Here is a 20,791-nt window from a genome sequence, read left to right as displayed (position 1 = left end):
CCGCCCTGTTCGCTCTGGGGGATCCCCCTGCCCAGATCCCGAGAGAAAGGCTTGAGAGCGCAGATGGGCATGGGGCCGACCGTCTAATCAATCTTGCACAAAAGTTCAGACTGAAGGCCGCCAAGAAGTCTATCCGAGTACTCGTTCCTGTTCTAAGCCCGTTTTGGGATTAAGGTTGGAGGCAAAAACGAACATATAAGTCACGACTTGGACGCCTTTCACGAAGTTTCACGCTTTCTTTTGCTGCTTAGACTTGTTCTGTACACTCATTTTTTGTTTGTTGTTTCGTCGCTTTTCTTTACTTTCTTTTTCCTGTTTAGTCTCTTTTCTTTCTTCGAATATTGGTCACTCTCTCTTTCGGCATTCCGGAAACCCGCGGAACGATGAAGGCTCCCACGACGTGGTCGATCCTGGCGGCCGCCGCCGCTCTGCACCAAGGCGCCGTCTCGGCACTGAGCGCGGCGGAATGGCGGTCCCAGACGATATACCAGGTCATGACGGACCGATTCGCGAGGACGGACGGGTCGACGACGGCTCGGTGCGAAATGTCGGAGCAGACGTACTGTGGTGGTTCGTGGTTGGGCCTTGCGCAGCAGTTGGATTACATTCAGGGTCTCGGTGCGACGGCCATCTGGATTTCGCCCTTTGTGAAGAATGTTCAGGGCAAATCCCGTGACGGGTGAGTGATTCCTTTTGCTTTGCAGTTATCATGAGTTGAAGGGGCACGGGATATGGTGTTATCATGAGAGTTCACGAGAAACCCAATCAGCGAGCACTTGATAAGAATGATGCCCATGAAAACAAACATCAACTAACACAACGCCAGCGAATCGTACCACGGCTACTGGGCGCAGGACATCTGGGAGGTCAACCCTCGCTTCGGCACCGCGGAGGATCTCATCTTCCTCGCCGATGCCATCCACGCTCGCGGCATGTACCTCATGGCCGACGTTGTCACGAACCACATGGCCTGGCTCGGTCCCGGCACCACGGTTGATTACTCCATCTACCGCCCCTTCTCCAACGCCTCGGCCTACCACACGCCGCCTTGCGTCATCGACTATTCCAACCAGGACTCGGTTGAGAGATGTTGGCAGGGAACTGACGCCGCTTCGTTGCCGGATCTTCGCACCGAGGACCCCCGCGTGCGGCAGGTTTTCAACGCCTGGATCAAGCGCGAGGTCCGTCGCTTCGGCTTCGATGGCCTGCGACTCGATAGCGCAAAGCACGTCGAGCCGTCCTTCTGGCCAGCTTTCGAGGCTTCAGCCGGTGTCGCCGCCTTTGGCGAGGTCTTCCACGGCGACCCAGTCTACGTGGCCCCGTACCAGGACGTCATGAGCGGTGTTATGAACTACCCCGTGTACTACTGGCTTACCCAGGCCTTCCAGTCGACGACGGGCAGCATCTGGAACCTCTCCAATGGCATCAAGACGCTCATCGCGACGGCGCGTGACCTGACGCTGTACGGGGGCTTTCTCGAGAACCACGACCAGCCTCGCTTCCTGAACCACACTTCGGACCGCACTCTCCTCAAGAATGCGCTGACCTTCAGCCTGCTCATGGACGGAATCCCCATCATCTACCAGGGTCTGGAGCAGGGGTTCAGCGGCGGCGAGACACCGTACAATCGCGAAGCGCTGTGGCAGACGGGGTTCAACACGCAGTCAGAGCTGTACCGCTGGATCTCCAAGTTCGTGTCCCTGCGCTCGACGTTGGCGGCGCTGGACGGCGGGTACCTCTTCTACAAGTCGCAGCCCATCCACACGGACGACCACACCATTGCCATGCGCAAGGGCTACGATGACGGGCAGGTTGTCAGCGTCTACTCCAACGTCGGCACGAACCAAACCTACAGCGTGTCTCTGGCCCAGGAAGACACGGGTTTCCGGCCTTGCAAGCTGATCCTCGAGGTCGTTCAGTGCCGACCCTACGTCACGGATGCGGCAGGCGTGCTGAAGGCGACGAGCGGGAGCGGAGAGCCCCTCGTGTTTGTTCCGGCAGACAAGATCATGGGGACGGGTATCTGCGCAGGTGGCATAGGCAAGCGTCCTCCTCCTCCCCCTCCCCCTCGTCGTCACAAGCCTTCTCCTCCACCTCCACCTCCCTCTGGGACATCCACTGCAACTGCTGCCCGCTATTCTACCACGCGTCTTGCTGTTGAGAGTACCGATTATAACTTAGATTTTATAGGACGTTTTAATAACATCACTTTGTCGCCTTGCCTGACATCCCAGCTATGATACGTGTTCCGAAATTCGAACTAAAAGAAACAGCAGACTTAACATGCGAAAAAAAAAGACGAAAACAACAAATCAAACGCCCGACCAAACAGCAACAAGTCTTATTTCACAACTCTCATTCGACAGCTTACTTTCCTAGGTACATTAGTGTGTAGTCATTTTGTGTATTCCTCTTCGACCTCCCCTCGCTTTTGGGTGTTGGACTTGTACTGTATCTGTATTTCGGTAGGCAAGCGACTGGGCAGGAAGCCTAGGGGGATTATTCACTTCTTTGCTCTAAAGGTTGGTAATCCAGGATGGCCGAGAACACACTCGAGGCATCCGTATACCCGCAAGACCACCTTTAGGCGTACATAGTTTGTGTGTCGATTTTTGCGACCCGAACATAACTTTACAGCAATGAACATAAGGAGGCTCTACACTTGTAGAGCCGCAATTTCGCTCAGTCACTTTGCCACTCAAACATCTTTATTGATGATACTTTTATTTCATACTTGTGATATGTTCATGTTGATTCATACCCCTATCCGATTATCCGATCCAAAGTGAAATGATATATACAAGAAGTTGGGAAATTTTTGAAGATGAAGAAGAACGATACAGAGTCCAGCTCCGGGTATCGATAACTTTTTATGCCACCCCGAAAGCACCCTTGGCCCTGGACCAGTACTCGACGCGGTCCTCGGTACCCGACGTGCCGATGCAGCCCATGTAGAGGGTAAACCCCTTCACGGTGCCAGCCGCGAGGTTCTCCTTGACGTCGTCGTCGCACTGCGTCGCGAGGAACCAGGCGGCCGAGCCCCAGGTATAGTCATCAGGCAGGACGAGGTCGAGGATTTGGTTCTTCTTGTCGTCGGTCAAGCTGTTGCCGTCCGTGACGCCGCCCGCAATCTCGGTCGCTTTGCTCGCGAGTTCCGGGATCGAGAGGGCGTACATGAGGTTATACCCCGCCATCTGGAGGTTGCGCGTGCCCTGGCCGGGGCGGCCTGGGGACGGGAAGTGGTTGCGGTTGTAGCGGAAGTCGCCCGTCTCGAAGGCCATGAGGGAGAGGACGGCGGCCATTTCGCCCTTTGAGTAGATGTTGTATTTTTGGAAGGCTTGGGGGAGGTAGGATGCTACGTGGGATGCTGTTGCGCATTCTTCTGGGAAGGAGGTTACGCCGTCGCACGAGGTTGATTTGGGGGCGGTTTGGGCGATGATGGAGGTTGCGTTGAGGGCGGTGTTGGCGTCGTCGGCGGCGCGGGGGGGTAGGATTGGTTTGGCGAGGGAGGCGGTTGCGAGGAGGGAGAGGGGGAGGAGGGTTGTGAGGATCATTTTGGGTTGGTTGGGATGGTGGTGTATGGTGTCGTTGGTGTAGTGTTTGGTGTTTGTGTGTAATCTTTTGATGTTTTGTGTGAGGCTTGGTTGTAAGTGGTGTAAGAGGAGTGACGGATCTTGTGTAAGGTCAAGAAGAGAAAGCGTTGGATGATGATGATCGTGAACCCTGATATAAGAAGCGAAAGGATGTTCTCGTTATGAGAGAGAGAGAGAGGAGGTCAAAACGAAACAAAGACAAAGACAGAGTACTGAGCCCCGGTGACTGCGGCTGCGAAGAAAACGATCGTAAGGTGGCAGAGTGAGTGACACAGTCAGACCAGACAAGACAAGCGAAAGACTGACGAGAGCAAGAACGGGAAGTCAGACGCAAGGAAGAGCGAGGTGTTTGTCTTTTTTTGGGAATCCCGGGAAGGAGGAAGAGGAACTAAAAGGATCAAATGAACTAGGTCAGAGAGTCTGGGGGACCGACCTGGGTTGAACAGCCCACCCCTGAGCACAGCATCTTTGACGGGCTCACTAGAAAAGGCCTGGGTCATGCGTTGGTGCCATGTAGAATTATTCTTCTTAGTACGAAAATGCAGGAACGATAGCCAGTGCCTTGCTTCGTTCGGAGTTCCCTTGATGCCACCCTTGATGGGGGAGAGAGAGAGAGAAGAGGTGATCTTCCCGTCGCCTCCGCGCGCTTGCGCCCAGTAAGATTTGCAGGTTTTCCTCTCTACATGGGATGGCCCTGTTCAAAAACACTACCGCTATCCGCATATTCGGCAGAAGGACATCTAAAGAAGTAAAGTTTTGAACAAGTTTGTGAGGGGGTTCCTGGGATAGGGGGGGGATGAAAGAAGGGACGGTCTTGGATATGCTCCTAGCCAGAGATCTTCGGCGAGGCCTCTGCGAGGTGGCCGTGGTGAAACGAAACAGGGGCCAAGCCTACCCCCGTCTTGCGCCGTTGACATGTCAAAAAGATGCTGCTGCGCCGTAGTGATTGGCTGAGGGGCTGCGGCTGATGGTGCGGAGCTCATGATGTTGCCTCCCCTCCTGCACCCCCTCCGCCCACCCCGTGCCCCCGGCTCGCAGGGAATTTAGAGGGGGCAATTGGGTGGTGGGATGGTGCCGTTGGTGCCGAAAGGGCGGCAGAGTGAAATGCCTGGCGAAGGCTGGTTGGTTGGTGTATGTTCCCTCGTGAGTCGTCCCGTCATATGTGGTGTAAGTCTTGTGGCTCATTTGGCGAACAGAACGGACTGGCGAAAGCAAGTTGCCGCGGTATCTGCACGCATTTCGAAACCTATGGCTGACTTTTCTTGCTTCTTGGGCGGGAACACTTTGCTGTCATCCTGTCTTTCACAGTCAGAGTCAGGGGCAGACCTAGAAGGATCCGGAGAGTCTTGATGAGGGCGGCTCGTGTACTCTGCACTGTTGCAGATAAACTGGCGCGAGAGATGATGATCCGTCTTGGTTCATGCGCCTCGGACGGCCAGCCTTAGAGGACTGGACTGGGGTGTGTCACTGTACTACCCGTACTGGCGGCCCTGGGGCGATGCATGCTGGGGGACCTTGAGATATACCAGGAATCAAGGTTAATTTTAGCAGAGAGCATGACAAAGACCTTGTGGAGTTCTTTTGTCCGTAATTCTGGACGTTTGATTGCGAAAGAAATGCACACAAATAACAATGGTAGCAGGAAATCTTTGAACTCTAGATATGGGTGCTGAGTGAGATGCTGAGCGAAGGATTCGAGTCCGATGAACTGCCCTGTTCAAAGCCCCTTCCTTGTCAACTGCAGCCACAATGGTTCCGCTTGGCTGCTTGACTAAGCAATTCCCCGGTACCCACTTGTTCCATGACAGATCGACCAATGAGAACGCGTCTCTGGCGTAGTGACCATCAGCGCCAAAAGTCATCGGCTCCGCTCCTCAGCCGCTGAAGCTCCGCGAGCGCGACATTCCAATCATTCGACCCTCCCCCTCGTCGCTACCAATACCAGCTTCGAACTCGACCGCGCCGCATCGAGTCAAACCACACGCACCCGCCGCGCGCAAGAAAAACACACAAACTCCGACGAAAGAAAAAACCATGGGCGAGAACCAAGCGAACGCCGCCAATACGGCGCAAGGGCCGGCTCCGACGATGCAAATGTATAGAGAGGAACAAGTTCGCCTGCGCCAGATGCTGGACAAGAGAGCGGTAATTGCTAGGAAGCTCGCCACGATCGAGGCCGACATTGAGCAAAAGGAGATGGCGTACCTCGACAGCACACCGAATGGCAATATCATTGCCGGCTTCGACAACTACATCAAGGGTTCCGGCGCGGCTGCGCAGAGGCGCAAGGCTGGCGCCACGGAGCAGAACCGCGTCTTTTCACGGAGTTCGGTGTCGTATCGTCCTGGCAGTGTACGTTCCTCTCTCTCTCTCTCTCTCTCTATCAGCTGATGGCACTCCAAGGACTGCTGCTGACATGACAATTTGTAGGAAGCCACGACACCTGGCTCGACTCCCGCCTCGCATGCACCGACTCCATTGTCGACGTCCTTCAAGGACGGCGGCGGCGGCGGCGGCTCCAACCACGCAACCCCGACGTCGGCGACGGCATCGAAATCCGGCAAGAAGAACAAGAAGCAGACCGAGGAGGACAGCGATCACGACTCCCAAGCGCCGAACAAGAAGCGCATCAACTTTGGCGCTGGCCGCAAGTGAGGAGCAACCTCGGTACGACAGGCCCTATCCCACTGGGTGGGATAGAGTTGGCACAGAATGATTTTACGAAATTTTTGTTGGGGCTTTTTTTTTTTCGCGTATGGCTGAGGCGATGCTTTCTGCGTCACAGTGGTCGCAATCTCAGTAGGCTCCCAAGCGGGAAGCCTTGCGATTGTGACGTTGGGGTCACGAGAGCTATCACTCAGCATCGCTTACTTTCAGACTTGCATATATATAGTGCCTAGGATACAAGTGTAGGAAGCTTGGTCTCGAAGGCTGAATTGTTGGTGGGAGTTGCGGAGTTCCGGAACCACGATACCCTAGAGGGCTTCCCAAAAGAAAACCTCATCCCAACCACCAAGTGTTGGGCAATACATTGTGGCCCATTGGCTCTTTTTTTGCATCAAAATCCATCTCATTGGCAGATTAGATCAGACCAGAATGCGATATGAATTACCTTAGGTAGAAGTGTCTGTGAGTGTGTTCTGGCCGAGGCTAAGGTCTACTCCGGGCACTTTTGCACCGAGACGTTGCAAAAGTTCGTCTCCACTCGGTACTTTTGCGCCGTTGGACCCTTGATGCTACGACGGAAGTAGAATCTGCTCTTGTCTTCGTATCTAGGCATGGAGACCACTTGGCAACCTGAGATTACCTAACTGCTCAAAGACGATTAAGACGCTCTCTTTTGGAACAGTTATAGGTACTGCGTAAGGTAGGAAACAGCTTCGCCTTTGATTTGAACCTTACTTTGATATTGTAGAGCAGTGGGCAGCCCTCTGTGGCCTGCATGTTGTCAAAGATTGGCTTCGAGAAGAATGCTACCGAGAGACAAGTACTGGAGAGGCTGGATTGTGGAGTGACGGGAACGTTACGAGGACCTCCAGAGAGTTGGTATGTATTGGTCACACTTTGTAGAGTTGACACCCTATTCAGAAGTTGCCCAAGTTTAAAGTAGACTTTTTGAGTTGCTTGCGATGCCTCCAAACGCTTCTCGAAAAGACCCTTGAAGCGACGTGATTTCCTTGCAGGCGCCTTGCATCATTATGTAGAAGCCGTCGCCTGATGAAGCTTCTTTAAAAAGGTACCAGACGCTTGGCGTCGCTTCCTCCCATCTCTGGGCAGCCCTTCGGAGCCGAAAGGACAAGCTCCAACGAGGGGCTTGAGGGGGGGAAGGGGGGGAGCCTGAGTCTGTGCAGCGCCTGCGCGGGGACTGAGAACCTTGTCGGCCCCAGTGTCTCTAACAGCCGTTGCTAGCCTGCCCATAGCTAGTGCGGGGCTCTTCAACCGAGCTTCCATGCCAGTGGAGGTCGGGTAGTCGATCCCCCGGTCGTCATGTCGCAATTGACACTGCACGTTGACCGACATACATGTACGACACCATTCCCAAGTCTACTCTGTGTCCTCTGCCACTGATTTCCCTTTGGCTCGTATCTTACCTTCAAGAACCGCCAGCACAGCGTGGTCCTCTAGCCACTCATGATGACGATTCAAGCCTCCAAGTTTACCCCAGAGGTTTTGCTCTCTGCCCCGCGCAGGTCTCCGGGCATTCCTAACCCATCTGGCACCAAAGCGCTCTATACTGTGAGTTGGCTGTAACTTTCGAGGAGTCCTTGACGTTGTAGTGTTGCCCTGGACTTTCGTAGCACTCAATTGAAGTTGTGGGCGCAAGCTGACGCAAGCTCAGGTCTCGACCTACTCATTCGAAAGCCACAGCAAGACTTCTCAAACGCGTGTTCTTGATGTCGAGAGCGGCCATTCAAGCCTCCTTTACGAGGAATCATCCTACAGTGACGTAACATGGATCTCAGACGAGGAGATCCTGATTCTGCGAAACGGTGACAAGGGGGCTACGACCCTTCTTCTGGGAGATGTTACGAAGCCGTCTACGTAGGTTTTGTCTTTGTCACCAGTCACGTTCGCCCTTAGCTAACACAGCCATCACAGAGTTACCGAAATCCGCCACTTCGAAGGCAGCTTGTCGAGCCTGAAAGCCAAGCGACTGTCCGACGATGAAGTCGCCATCGCCGTCGCCGTGTTGACAACCCCGGAGGGTGCCATGTACAACCCGGCAGCCGAGAAGAAGCAGTTGACAACGGGCAAGGTGTACTCGAGCCTGTTTGTAAGGCACTGGGATTCCTGGGTGTCCGAGAATCATAACTCCATCTGGTATGGTCTTCTGAAGAAGGACGACAAGTCGTATAAGCTGGAAGGTCAGGGTTTGACCAATGCCCTCGAGGGCTCACGGCTGGTGTCTCCAGTGCCCCCTTTTGGTGGCAGCGGCGACTTTGATATTGGGAAGCACGGCATTGTCTTTGTTGCGCGCGACCCCGAAATCTCACCGGCCATTTACACAAAAACAGACCTCTACTTCCTGCCTTTGAAGACCTTCACCGAGGACAAGCCGCCATTGCCTCAGATCGTCAAGACAAGCAAGCTCCGTGGTTACTCGGCGGCACCCGTGTTCTCCAGGGATGGCAAGAAGGTCGCCTTTACCCGTATGAAGAGCGATCAGTACGAGACTGACAAGCCGAGGCTGCTACTCGTTCCCGATGTCTTCGACCTGGCGAGCGTACAAGAGTTTTACCAGACAGACGACGGCGCCGGTGGTTGGGACGCGCGACCCGAATGGATCACCTGGAGCAAGGACGATTCCGAGCTCTACGTATCGGCGGAAGAGCACGGCCGTGCTAAGCTCTGGAAACTGCCAGCGACACCACACGAGGCGAAAGACCTTCCCGCAGCAATCTACGAGGAAGGCTCTGTCGTTGAGGCGAAGCTGTTGGGAGATGGAGAGAAGCTCTTCATTAGCACGTCATCCCGAGTCGAGAACTCGGCCTATTCCGTCCTGGACCCCGTTAGTCAGAAGACTGATCTCGTTTCTTCGAGCTCCAAGCACGGAAAGTCGTTCGGTCTGTCCAAGTCTCAATGTGACGAGTTCTGGTACAAGGGAGCTGAGGGATACGACGTTCACGCACTGGTGGTGAAGCCATCCAACTTTGACGAGAACAAAAAGTACCCGCTCGCTTTCCTCATCCACGGAGGCCCCCAAGCCGCGTGGATGGATAGCTGGAGCACGCGATGGAATCCTGCCATCTTTGCGGAACAGGGTTATATCGCAGTCATGCCTAACCCCACGGGAAGCACCGGTTACGGACAGCAGCACACCGACAATATCCAGAATGAGTGGGGTGGTCGTCCGTACGTGGACTTGGTGAAGTGCTTCGACCACATTGAGAAGAACATTCCGTACATTGATTGTGGCAATGCTGTTGCGTTGGGTGCTTCGTATGGAGGCTATATGATCAGTGAGTTGAGACAGCCTTTAATGGCATTTTGGTAGATGCTAATTCATCGCAGACTGGATCCAGGGCCACGAGCTCGGAAGAAAGTTCAAGGCTTTGGTCTGCCACGATGGCGTGTTTTCAACGCTCAACCAGTGGTCAACCGAAGAACTCTTCTTTCCTCTGCATGACTTTGGCGGTCCTCTTTGGGAGAACCGAGAGGGTTACGAGAAGTGGGATCCTGCCCATCACCTTGACCAGTGGTCGACACCTCAACTGGTCATTCACAACGAGCTAGACTACAGACTTCCCATTTCTGAGGGTCTCGCCATGTTCAATGTTCTGCAGGCGCGCGGTGTACCTAGCAAGCTGTTGATGTTCCCCGACGAGAACCATGTAAGTGCTGAGCTCCAGGTGACGTTTGTTAATTACCTCGGTTACTAACTTGTGAACAGTGGGTTCTGAAGCCTGAAAACTCTCTTGTCTGGCACAGAGAGGTTCTGGGATGGATCAATAAGTACACGGGCCTCGACAAGTCAGAAGATGTAGCTATTAGGCAGTAGTAGCAAAGCCTGAGGGGGGAATGTCAAGCTAGCAAAACGTTGTGATTCGTGGATCGTAGCGGTACTCGAAAAGTTGATTTGCCACTTTTGATCAAAGAGAAAAAGGAGCGCAGTTTTTCTGCCACCTTGCGTGCGGCGTGCCTAAAGCACCTTGCTCAAGCATATGCGGATCGTGCAACTGTGAAGATGAAGTTATCCAATGTCCAAGGTAGGTACCTCGATTGTATGTGCCTGCCTTACGGGTAAATGTACAGTATCCACACTGTCAGGGAAGCTCTCCCCAGCGGTTCCCCATGCAGGCAGGAGCTCCCACCTCACCTTCTTCCCACCTTTAGGTTCCGTCCACTACTGGTCCGAGCTCCTTCCATTTCACCAAGGCTGAAATTTCGCGAACTTGGACTCTCCTCACCCACTCCTCAACCAACGAACGACCTACATATGGGGATTGACGTGACCGACGGCTTTCCTCTACCCCATATATCCACTCAGCGACGACTTGCGACCTGAGAAATACGCGTCACAACATCATGCGAAGCTCCTTGAACCTACCACAGAACCGACGGTGACAGACGAAGTCGCAAACCTACGAGCCCAGCCACAGCAACCCGCGATTTCCTCTCGAGCCCGCTATTACCCTTAATTATTGGCCTGACATAATCCTCTAAGCTCTACGATACTCCCGAGGGCGAAAAAAATCAAAATCCGAAATACCCAATTACACGAAAGACAAACGAAAAAGAAGAAAAAAATGACACCCCCACCAGTCCTCTTCCACGCCCTCCTCCGCCCCGCTGTCCTTCAGATCCTGCGCGCGACAGGGTACCACGCCGCGCGACCCGTCGTTCTCGACGCCGTCACGGAGCTCGCGGCGCGCTACATGTTCGCCCTCTGCCAGGCGACGGCGCGGCACGCGGGCGACAACGACTCGCAAGGTGAAGCTGGCCCGGGCATTGTGGATGTACGCATGGCGCTGCAGGAGCTGGGTGCCGTGCCCCCGGACGACATGCTCGCCGAGGGGAGAGGTGCGATATTGGGCGAGATTCTGGACTCGCTGGATGAGACAGGAAGGAGCGAGACAGGTGCAGAGCTTGCGGCTGCGGCTGGGGCTGTGCCGGACGACGAGGGAGACTTGGCCATGGCGACGCCGATGGCGGTTGCTGAGAGGGGACGCGAGAGAGAGAGGGTCGTTGAGGATACGAGAGGCGTGGACGAGTTCATCAAGTGGTTCTCTGGACCGCGGAACAAGGCCATTCGCGAGGCGGCGGTTGGCGATGGGGAGCTGGAGTTGGGCGACTACTTGAACGGTTGGTCACCTCAACCCTTAAAATACAGAATGGAGAGGAAGGAGAAACTTGCGGCTCATACTGACATTGGCAAATAGTTCTGAAGAAGAAACACAGCAAGACGGGCGAAGACTCCAAATACCACGGCACGATCATCGGCAAGGGCAACGACGTAGGCGAGGTCCAGGTCGAGGGCGGCGACCTCCCGAGCATCCACACCTGGCGATCCAAGATGCAAGGCCCGCCGCCGGGCAGCGCGCCGTCGGCAACTTCGCCGCGTATCAAGGAGGAGTCGAGACCGCCGAGCTCGGGACTGAGCTCCGTCGGCGACAGGCTGGGCGATGACCGCGACAGCATGGACTTGTCATAGGGGGCAAACATGCGGCGACGGAACCGCGGAAGCAGCACTGCCAGCCAGGCAGGGAGCGTTGCCAGCGTTGCCAGCGTCAGTACGAGTAAGACCGAGGGCCGCGAGGGTCGCGCGGTCCGCCCGCGAGGGGGCCGCGGCCGAAGCGGTTCGACGACAGCTAGAGGCAAGGGCAAGACAAGCGGTGGCAGAGTCACCAAGAACAAGTCGACGGCCAAGGCCAAGACCAAGACCAGGGCCAAGACCAAGACCAAGACGAAGCAGAAGGACAACCACGAGGACGAGGATGGTGATTTTATGGCATAGCGCGGCGTTCTCAATAAGGGGGGAAAGGGAGGATTCATCACATTTCTTTTCGGGTCTGGCACTTGAGCGAGAGAAACCAAACCCCTCCCAACACCAAAAAGTTATTCGTCGTTCTGGAGGCGGGAACGGCAGGCATGGATTTGCATGAACACGGGACGGGGTACGTGTCCATCCTTTATTTTACGAGGGATTGGACTCGGGTGGGAACTTCCATCTGAGCATTATCACAGACTTTCTCCGGCCGAGGATAGGCTGAGAAGGGAGAGAGAGAGGTCTGCGTTTTTTTTGGGGGGCAAACATTGTCTAGAGGCCATTATCTCTAGGCCAATACTTTTCTACTTCAGTCACGTTGTCATATTGAAGTATTGAGTTGCTGCTATTACAGCATGTCTGTCTCGTTTACGTGATGTTGCGCGAGTTTGGCGAGATCACGTATACCCAATAGTCAAGATGTCAAATGTTAGGACGTCAAATGTCAAAATTTGGTTGTGATGCTTCTGAACTCTCTCGTTGTCTAAACCTCTCGAGGGGGGCATTACACTACCACCATGGTATCATCCCTCTCTCGCCAATTGGTATATCCACCTCTTCTTCGTTTCGAGGCAACCTTTGCCTCTGGGGGAATAAGACCCAAAACCCAATATCAGTTATGTACCATCTTTTTTTTTTTTTTACCAATTTCGTCCTAGAAGAAGGCGGTTTCCATGCCACCTTTTGCCGGAAATATTTCGCTTTGAAAAAAACTCCTATGCCTTCCCTTTGTCTTGCCAAAAATCCGCGAGATATGCTATATGCCCCTTCCAAAAAATTATACACAGTTTGTGAATCTTTCTTCGTCTTTCCTTCTCTTTCACCTGGATATATTGAAAACCGAAAAAAGGAGACATCTAGTTATCGCGGTGGGCCTGGGCAGTCCTCGACTCGTGCGCGGTATGCCCCGGGTTAGGCAGGATATCGCCGTCAGCAGTGACGAGGTTGTCCTCGTAATCGGTGCTATTCCTCAGCAGGCCGGCCTCCTCGCCGCTGCCGTCGTCGTTATCGCTGCCGCTCGAGGATGTGCCCGAGGCGTGCGCGACCTCCATGTGGCCGCGCTGGACCTCCTTCTGGGCGTCCTCGCGCATCTGGGTAATCTTGATGTAGTTGTACGCGACGATGGCGCCCATGGTGGTAATGAGACCGACGAAGTTGACAGGCGTCAGGCGGTCGTTGAAGACGATGGCGGCGGCGGAGATCGTCACAACCTCCTTGAAGATGCCGGCGATAGAAAGCGTCACGACCGAAGTACGCTGCAGCAGAGCGAATTCCGAGGCCGTCATCAGGAAAGCGATGCATCCGGGGAAGAGGAGGAACAGCGGCGTGGTAACGGCGCCCCATTCGGCTACCAAGACCTTCAGGCCCTCGATGAGAGCGGGGAAGCCCTCGACGGGGATGGCGATGACGATCAGCGTCAGGAACATGACCGGCGCTAGGAAGAAGATGCTGGAGAACGGGTTCGACGTTGCTGGGTTGCGCAGGAGCAGGATTTGAGTCAGGCCCCATCGGAATCCAGAGAAGAAGGCCGCAGAGATGACGAGAATGAATCCGCTAACTTTGAACTCGACTTCGCCCGACACCATAAGGACGACACCGGCAGTCATTGTCGCAATAATAGCCACGAGGCGCCAGGTGGGCTTCTCAAGCCTGAACAAGAAGGCGAAGATCAAAACGAACGCTAGAGAAGACGATTTACACATTGCTTGAAAGGCGTTAGTTTAATTTTGGGTGGTGAGCTTGGATCGGCGCATATCACTTACTGTAGAACGTCAGGGTAATGAACTTGAGGGAAGTGTTTCCGAGTCCAATATCGAGACCGGTTGCGGCGCCACACGGCCCAATGCGCGTCAGATAGAACATCTTGGTCATGAGAGGTCGGTCGGGCTCGGATTCGTGCCGCGAGCGCCCCAAATCCGAGTTGCGCACTCCATTGGATGGGCGCAGAGAGGGTATTAAGAATAGCACTAATGATGCGAGGCCGAATTGAACCAACATGTGGCAGGCCGTTGTGAAAAGAGGGAAAGCAAAGTTGAGGCGGTTCTCGTCAAACATCCACTTGTTATACTGCGGGACGGGGTGTCAGATTGTGATTCTGCTGACGGAATCGACAAAGAGTGTATGAGGAAATTGGCTTACCAGCGAGATGCTGAGGGAAAACAGGTACCACAGCAAGATCAGGGCAACATTGACGGCGGACTTCCTGAAGACGTTTTGATCTGCCTCCTTCTTCTCCTCGGCCGAGATTTCGCCCCGGACGAAGCGCTGATCTAACCGCGTGTTGTTTCTCTTCTTTTGTTTCTTCCTCCTCTTATCCTTCTTCGTCAGACCCGTCTCCTCGTCATCATGGAGGTCCTCGTCGGAAAAGCTGTCGTCGTCCATATCCTTGGATGCCGATGGTGTTGCTCCGAGGTCTTCTTCCGATATCTTTGGCTCTTCCAGCATGTTCCCCTGATTCCTTGACGGAACTCTTTGGTGGTTACTAGCGCCGGCACTTTGCATGAGCGAGCTGCGGCGCCGGCGGTGACCGGTTCCTTTCAATGGCTCCATCTCGATCTCGTTGATGTCGGCGGCGGCGACAGGAGAAGGGCGTTCTCGGCCGGTGGTGTTGAGGGAGGAAGAAGGGCCCTGGCGCAAAGATGCGTGGGCAGTATCAGCGTCGACGATGTCTCGTGACCGGGCACCATCCAGGTTCGAGGGGGTGTTATCCGTGGTGGTCGCGTGTCCAGGCGAGGGTGCGTTGGGTGGTGGGAGGAGCAGAGGTGACGGGCTCAGGAGGCGGCGGTTGGTGGTAGCAGTAGTGTGGTGGTCGTGTGAGGCGGAGGAGGTGGAGGAGGGGAGGGCGTCGTCGTGGTCAATGGGGTCGGGGGAGGATGATACGGCACTGGCAGCAGCCGAGACGAAAGCAGAAGCAGATTGAGATTGAGGTTGAGAGTGAGATTGAGATTGGCTAGGGTCGGGAGGCAACAGGACATGCACAAGTGAGGAGGAAGTCGAGTCGGAGGGCGAGGAGGAGGATTGGGGCATGATTTAATCTGGGATTCCACAGCGGGATTCACAAGCACAAAAGCTGCCGGGGCTGGTAGGCTGGGCTGGGTGTATCCGTACGGTGGACCGGGTGGCCGTTGGTAAGGTCAGATCCAGGTTACCGGCCGTCGTTCTCTGGGCATCTGGCTTACTCTGGAGACAGTCAAAGGTAGATCCGCCTGGGTCGAGAACTGGGCGCAGTTGATTTGCTGTCCGGGTCTGGGCTTGTGTGCTTTGGTGTAATGTTTGGTGCATTTGGAAGCACAATTGGAGTTAGGCTGTCGAGAGGACAGACTGCCCGCCAGGCCGAGAAGCACCAGAGGTCAATCCTGGTCACGGCGGTGCGGATCATTTCTCCAGTCACAGGTGTCGCGCGGGCGCCCACACGCGGACGAGGTGGGTACAGCGATCCACTGCTAGGGAGAGAGAGAGTGAGAGAGAAAGAGGGACTGGCAGTGGGCACTAGGTACCTATCCTTACTGGGAAAGGGGGAGGGGGGGGAGGGGACCGGGGACGGGGACGGGACTGATGCTGCAGGTACGTACCGCTGTGTGGCCCTGCAGCCCCTGCCCATGATCTCGGTGGCTTATGCTTACCGCCAATTACCGCTACCACCCGCCTTCCACTCCTCTGAACTTCTCCTGAGGGCTTCAATCTCTGCAAAAATGTCCAATGTCTCGTCTCTGCTCTCCTGCTTCCTCCTCCCAAGATGAAATGTGGGTATATCCTTGGCACGCCTCACAGTGGAGACGTCTCGTGGGCATCTGCTGCAGCACTGGATTCGCTTCCAGGCTTTCCTCACGGCGGTCAGGGTCGCCCATCAGGGATGACCTTTCCTGATGCTCCCTGTGACATGCCAGCTCAGAAGACACTCACCAAGGCACGCGAGGAGAAGGAGGCGATTCTTGGGTGTGAAGTGGGAAATCCCTATGCAGAGCGGCCTGGCGAGAACAACTGTCAACAAACACCCACGCAGCGTCCTTCACCGGGGACAGTGCATCCCACCTCGGGCTGGGTGAGGATCACTGGGCTCTGGAAGACTGACGGAAGGAAGAATTGGGTCTGCCTGCAATAACAACTGCTACTATGAGAGATTTCCTCTCAAGAGTCACCGCCTGGACGAATGAGATAGTAACAATACGCGTGTTTTTTGAGTCATCTTGCTCTTCGTTCATGGTCCCCGTCTTCAGCTGGACAACGTTCGTTTGTCTTTTTATGCTTTCCCGCGGCCCGTCACTAGTCTGCCCTTCTAACTAAAGTATCTGAGATTACCTCGAGGTACGCGAAGTTAGCTGCAATGTGTTAGCCCCTTTATCCGTTCTGACCCCCCCATCAACCTCATATACACAGCATTAAGTGAGGTCACAGACCGAGCAGTGAAGCAATAGCATTAACGCAAGAGTGGCCCAGATCGCCAGAGAATGAGGGTCGTCCGAAGATGTGATGCTTCAAGTTTCACGGGCGGTAAATGGAGCCGTTCGTCGGGTCCTACTAGAGCTCACACACGACCTCCGAGAATGCAACCTCCCATTTAAGCTTGGCCCAGCCGTCTCTCACATCCAGAGTCACAGGATCTCTCATCCACTCGTTGGGGGCCCTGCTCGACGCAACCTTACCATAACGCCCCCCCCCCTCCCTCCTCCCCTCCTCCACTTGACTTCTCTCCCCTCACCGCGGTTCCGCAGGTCAAGCTGCAGGGCATTTCATCCATCCTGGGCAGCACAAGTTTCTCGGTTATGTTGCTAGCCATGTGGTTAGGTGTCACGGTCGTCGGTAGAGCTCTAGCTGCTAACCTAGGCACAGGAGTCTAGTGGTCGGGACTGTTCCAACCTTGCGATGAGAGTGCTCGGGTGACCAACTGCCCAGAGCGATCCAACACCCACCTTAGATGAGTGGGAGTCTCACACTCAACTTGAAAGTCTCACACACCAGCCTGTGACTTTCTCAGACCAACTCAAGTCGCAACTCTTCTCTTCCCAGCACAGATTTCACTACGTTCCGGACCCGGATCCTCGGGCTTGCTCCGCGACCCGCTGCCGAGCAAAGAAAAGCCCACCCCAGCATCCGAGTTGTTTGAATCATTTGGAGAAGAGAAAAAGCCGCCCACCCATCCCTCACAGTCTCGAGGTAGTTGATGATTAAGAATGAAAGTGATCAACCTCATCCCAAACAACCGTCGCATTGTTTTCGTTTCCGGGCCCGTTTCTTCTGAGACTTTTTGCCTTGCCGGTACGACTTATGGAGTACAATAGACACAGCAAGAAACATCCTTATTGACCTCGGTCCGTCTCCGTTCAGTGGCAGCTTTTCCCCGCCGCCTTGTTCCTCTTTCGTGCATGGACCTCTACCTACTAATACGAATAAAAATTCATCCCAAAAGAGGCATCGAGCTCACAGACGGTGGGCAAGAGAGAGTCCGAGTCCGATGTGGCTCTAAATTCGGAACTATCGACTGACAGATGCAAAGCAGTGTACCGCCGTGCCAACCTCTCACATCTTCTCCGTCTCTTTCTCCCCCGCAGACCGCGAAGAAGAAAAAAGAAACAAGACGGCGTCACAAGCTACCTACCTGCCTACCTACCTGCCACAGGTCCACAGCCGTGAGCTCCCTAGGCCTCAGGGCCGTTGAAATGTCTTGTCTTACCCAGCCCCGACGTGTTGTTTTGCTTGAGAAAACACCCGGCGCCAAAGACCAAGAAGAAGCACTAAAAAAAGCCCCCCAGGGCGGTTGAGTGAGACACTAACCCGCCTCATCCAGCCTTTCTATTACCGTAGAAACTCGAGCAACTCGAACTTGCGCTAGCCCGTGCCAGCCCTGCTAGCGGCCCACACTAAGCCCTTTCGAGGGATCAGTTTTATCCGATTATATAATCGACTAAACCGTATACGGAAGGCGGTAAGTGATTATTTTCCATTTTTTACTCCTACCCAACTGCCCACTTCCACCGATTACATCACCGATTTGACCACCAATTATACTGTCAATTATACCTCCAATTACACCTCCACCACGGGCCTCGTCGACGTGCCCACGATGCCCTCACGACGGGCCCTTGCCGAGAAGGATTCGAATACGGCAAAAGTGCCAATTACACCTCCAGCAGCTAAGCGCCGCGGGCCTGCTCCTACCCCCATCAAAGACCGGAAATATACACCGCGAAGTGGCCCAATCAAGCGCCGCCAGCACCACTATACCCACGATACCAAAGTCAACGTCCTGATGTTTTTAGAGCATCACCGCGTGAGGAAGCTCGACGAAGAGTCGATTTGCCCCCCGAGGCTGCGCCAGGGCGAGACCGAGCTCCCAGGGATATACAGACGTCCCACATACCAGGAAGCCGCAGATTGGTTCAAAGTCCCTCGAAGCACGGTTATCTCCTGGTATCAGAACCGCGAGTCAATCGTCAATCGGTCCTCCAACTACGCCTACCACCCTCAGTGGCCAGAGCTCGAGACAGCGCTATACGGCGCCTTCCGCCAGCGACGAAGTGAGGGAAAGCTCGTTAGTACCAGTTGGTTCAAAAGGACCGCTAAGCGGATTTTCGCCCAGCAGAACCCGAACAGCAAACATCTTTTTATTTTTTCCCCCGGTTGGTTTCGTGGCTTCCAGAATCGTATGAGAATTACCCGACGTCGACTTACCAAACAGGCAACGAAGTTACCCACTGAGTACTTCAAAGTTGTCAACAGCTTTCTTTCCTTTATCCGACGAGTTAATCAAATGGCCCTGGCTAAGGTGAAGCGGTCTAACGTCGGAGATTTACTCGGAAGTCCAGCCCGTCGATTTCCTAACTCGCGAATTCTCAACCTCGACGAGACCCCAGTTCCTTTCGAATACCTAGACGGTTACACATACGACGACGTCGGGGCCAAAACCGTGGCTGGCAAGAGCGACCGCAGCGGTTGGGGCAAGCGGCAGGCCACATTAATACTCTACATCTTCGCCGACGGCATACAACGAATTAAACCGAAAATAATATTCCACGGCAAGCCCGCAGAGGAAGGGGGTCAATTATGGAAAAAAGAGGGCCTATTATACGCAGAAGGAGTGACAGTTGAGTTCAACAAGACTGCCTACAACAATGAGTACTTGTTCAAAAGATGGATTGAAGAGGAATTGGTAGCGCTGACTAAGGGAGACGAGTACCTATTGGTAATGGATGTCGCTTCCTTCCATAAGACAGATTCCATCCTTGCGCTATTACGTCAGCACCACATCACACCCTGCCTCATACCGCCAGGGACCACTTCCCTCCTCCAACCTCTCGATACCGCAGTCAATAAGCCCTTCAAGCAGTGGCTTTCAGAAGCAACCGACGCTTACGTACTCGACGAGGAAGAAAAAGCGCTGAATAAGCAGGAGGAGCTCAAGTGGGAGACGGGTATGAAGAGAATAATGGTCACCAAAACAGTCGAGACGGCAGCCGCTAAATTGGCCCACGAGAAGGGCTCAATGGTCAGCCAGGCCTTCCTGCAGTGCGGAATATCTATTCGGCCCGATGGCAGCCAGGTCGACGAGATCCGGATCAAAGACGTGCCCGCCGAGGCCATCGATTACACTGGGTGGGAGCTCTTCGACGTAGAAGCCCACATTGAGCAGGAGACGCTGCAAGAGGAGATTCCAGACTTCGCTGTTCTGAACGACGGGTTAGAGTACATTTTCACAGCAGAGGAAGTCCGTGATGGCATCAATGGGCAGTTCGTCGACCCGACAGTCCAACCGCCGTATGAATAGGGGCCCGTTGGAGGCAGTGGGCCAGGGGACAGTCAGGGGCTCGGTTGCTTACGTACGACTGCTTCCAATTGACACTTTTGCCCTTTTTGCCAATTCGACGAGAAAAGCTCAAAACCGACGAGAAAGCCAAAATAATTATTGAATTATATCAATTGTGGGTCCGGCCTCGACGGCGAGCTCTCATTGGTCAGATCGATCGAAATGTTAACCTACGCCAAAAATAGGTGGCGGCCGCATTTAACCACTTTAGGCAGTATTACGATTCTGCCATAGCGCTAGCAGGGCTGGCACGGGCTAGCGCAAGTTCGAGTTGCTCGAGTTTCTACGGTACCCGCCGCTGCCCGTACGCCGTTGAAGTGTTTTTTCTTCCTTTTCTTTTCTCGTTCCCCAGCGCGTCAGTGTCTCACTCTCGCGTAGGACGCTCGACAGGAGCCTTTGGGATGAGCTAGATGTTCCAAGGGAGGGAAGTGGTCCAGACCCTTTTCCATGATGTCAGCCACCGTCATTCAACACCGTAGATCCGTCCCCGCGTACGAGTTCAAGTCCCCTGCGATCGATCTCTCGACTCAGGTCAGCAGTGGGTTCTTGGGCAGAATGGTTTAGGAATCCCCCCAGCAAATTGGGCATGGGCTCCCCCATAACCCGTATTCTGCTTATGAGAGTTTCCAGTATTGATCATGTTGATAGTGCCTAAGCTCCAACAGGGTAGCTCTGCGCGTTGTGCCTGGGACCAGCCAAACTTGGGGTTGCCGATCTGGCAGCTCTCACTCCATAATCCATAATTTCCATAGGAGCTGAGCTCCAAAGTGGATTCTCGCTAGCGGCTCGATGCTTCCTGCGATATTGGGCAGCGTCATCAAGCTTCGGATGCTCGACATCACATCACGCACATTGGGTCCAAGCTCGTCTCTCCGAGAAAAGCTGTCTCTTTGGAAAAGCGAATTCATCTTC

General features: G+C 54.4%; 6 protein-coding genes across 6 annotated transcripts; 4 read left to right on the top strand and 2 right to left on the bottom strand.

Moving 5' to 3' along the window:
* Nucleotides 1-383: 383 nt before the first annotated feature.
* On the top strand, nt 384-2,240 carry BDP55DRAFT_724449 (alpha amylase; the record flags this gene model as incomplete). The annotated part of the gene is made up of 2 exons (XM_060578894.1): nt 384-679; nt 827-2,240. The coding sequence occupies 2 exons, from the start codon at nt 384-386 to the stop codon at nt 2,238-2,240; spliced, it is 1,710 nt and encodes a 569-aa protein (XP_060434552.1).
* Nucleotides 2,241-2,870: 630 nt separating this feature from the next.
* Nucleotides 2,871-3,554, bottom strand: BDP55DRAFT_543427 (uncharacterized protein; the record flags this gene model as incomplete). Its single annotated transcript, XM_060568408.1, has 1 exon — nt 2,871-3,554. One exon carries the CDS (start codon nt 3,552-3,554, stop codon nt 2,871-2,873), a length of 684 nt encoding a protein of 227 aa, XP_060434551.1.
* Nucleotides 3,555-5,627: 2,073 nt separating this feature from the next.
* Nucleotides 5,628-6,248, top strand: BDP55DRAFT_724447 (histone acetyltransferase subunit NuA4; the record flags this gene model as incomplete). Its single annotated transcript, XM_060578893.1, has 2 exons — nt 5,628-5,945; nt 6,024-6,248. 2 exons carry the CDS (start codon nt 5,628-5,630, stop codon nt 6,246-6,248), a joined length of 543 nt encoding a protein of 180 aa, XP_060434550.1.
* Nucleotides 6,249-7,724: 1,476 nt separating this feature from the next.
* On the top strand, nt 7,725-10,092 carry BDP55DRAFT_542835 (prolyl oligopeptidase; the record flags this gene model as incomplete). Its single annotated transcript, XM_060568356.1, has 5 exons — nt 7,725-7,829; nt 7,933-8,135; nt 8,193-9,553; nt 9,606-9,925; nt 9,985-10,092. The coding sequence occupies 5 exons, from the start codon at nt 7,725-7,727 to the stop codon at nt 10,090-10,092; spliced, it is 2,097 nt and encodes a 698-aa protein (XP_060434549.1).
* Nucleotides 10,093-10,840: 748 nt separating this feature from the next.
* BDP55DRAFT_542758 (bromodomain associated domain-containing protein) lies at nt 10,841-11,745 on the top strand (the record flags this gene model as incomplete). Its single annotated transcript, XM_060568348.1, has 2 exons — nt 10,841-11,396; nt 11,474-11,745. The coding sequence occupies 2 exons, from the start codon at nt 10,841-10,843 to the stop codon at nt 11,743-11,745; spliced, it is 828 nt and encodes a 275-aa protein (XP_060434548.1).
* Nucleotides 11,746-12,531: 786 nt separating this feature from the next.
* On the bottom strand, nt 12,532-15,370 carry BDP55DRAFT_601996 (triose-phosphate transporter). The gene is made up of 3 exons (XM_060571058.1): nt 14,218-15,370; nt 13,842-14,145; nt 12,532-13,783 (listed from the first exon to the last, which is right to left on the bottom strand). Exons 1-3 carry the CDS (start codon nt 15,103-15,105, stop codon nt 12,936-12,938), a joined length of 2,040 nt encoding a protein of 679 aa, XP_060434547.1. The 5' UTR covers nt 15,106-15,370; the 3' UTR covers nt 12,532-12,935.
* Nucleotides 15,371-20,791: the final 5,421 nt, after the last annotated feature.

The sequence above is a fragment of the Colletotrichum godetiae genome, assembly GCF_030913485.1.
Source record: "Colletotrichum godetiae strain CBS 193.32 chromosome Unknown BDP55scaffold_5, whole genome shotgun sequence".
Classification (NCBI taxonomy): Eukaryota; Fungi; Ascomycota; class Sordariomycetes; order Glomerellales; family Glomerellaceae; genus Colletotrichum; species Colletotrichum godetiae.
The sequence above is the reverse complement of the archived record's forward strand: the minus strand, read 5'-3'. Positions and strand labels throughout refer to the sequence as shown.

Coding starts and splice junctions, on each gene's coding strand:
- BDP55DRAFT_601996 (XM_060571058.1), bottom strand. CDS start 15,105: ATGCCCCAATCCTCCTCCTCGCCCTCCGACTCGACTTCCTCCTCACTT. Junction 14,146..14,217: donor TTTCCCTCAGCATCTCGCTG/GTAAGCCAATTT, acceptor CCCGTCCCGCAG/TATAACAAGTGGATGTTTGA. Junction 13,784..13,841: donor CATTACCCTGACGTTCTACA/GTAAGTGATATG, acceptor ACGCCTTTCAAG/CAATGTGTAAATCGTCTTCT.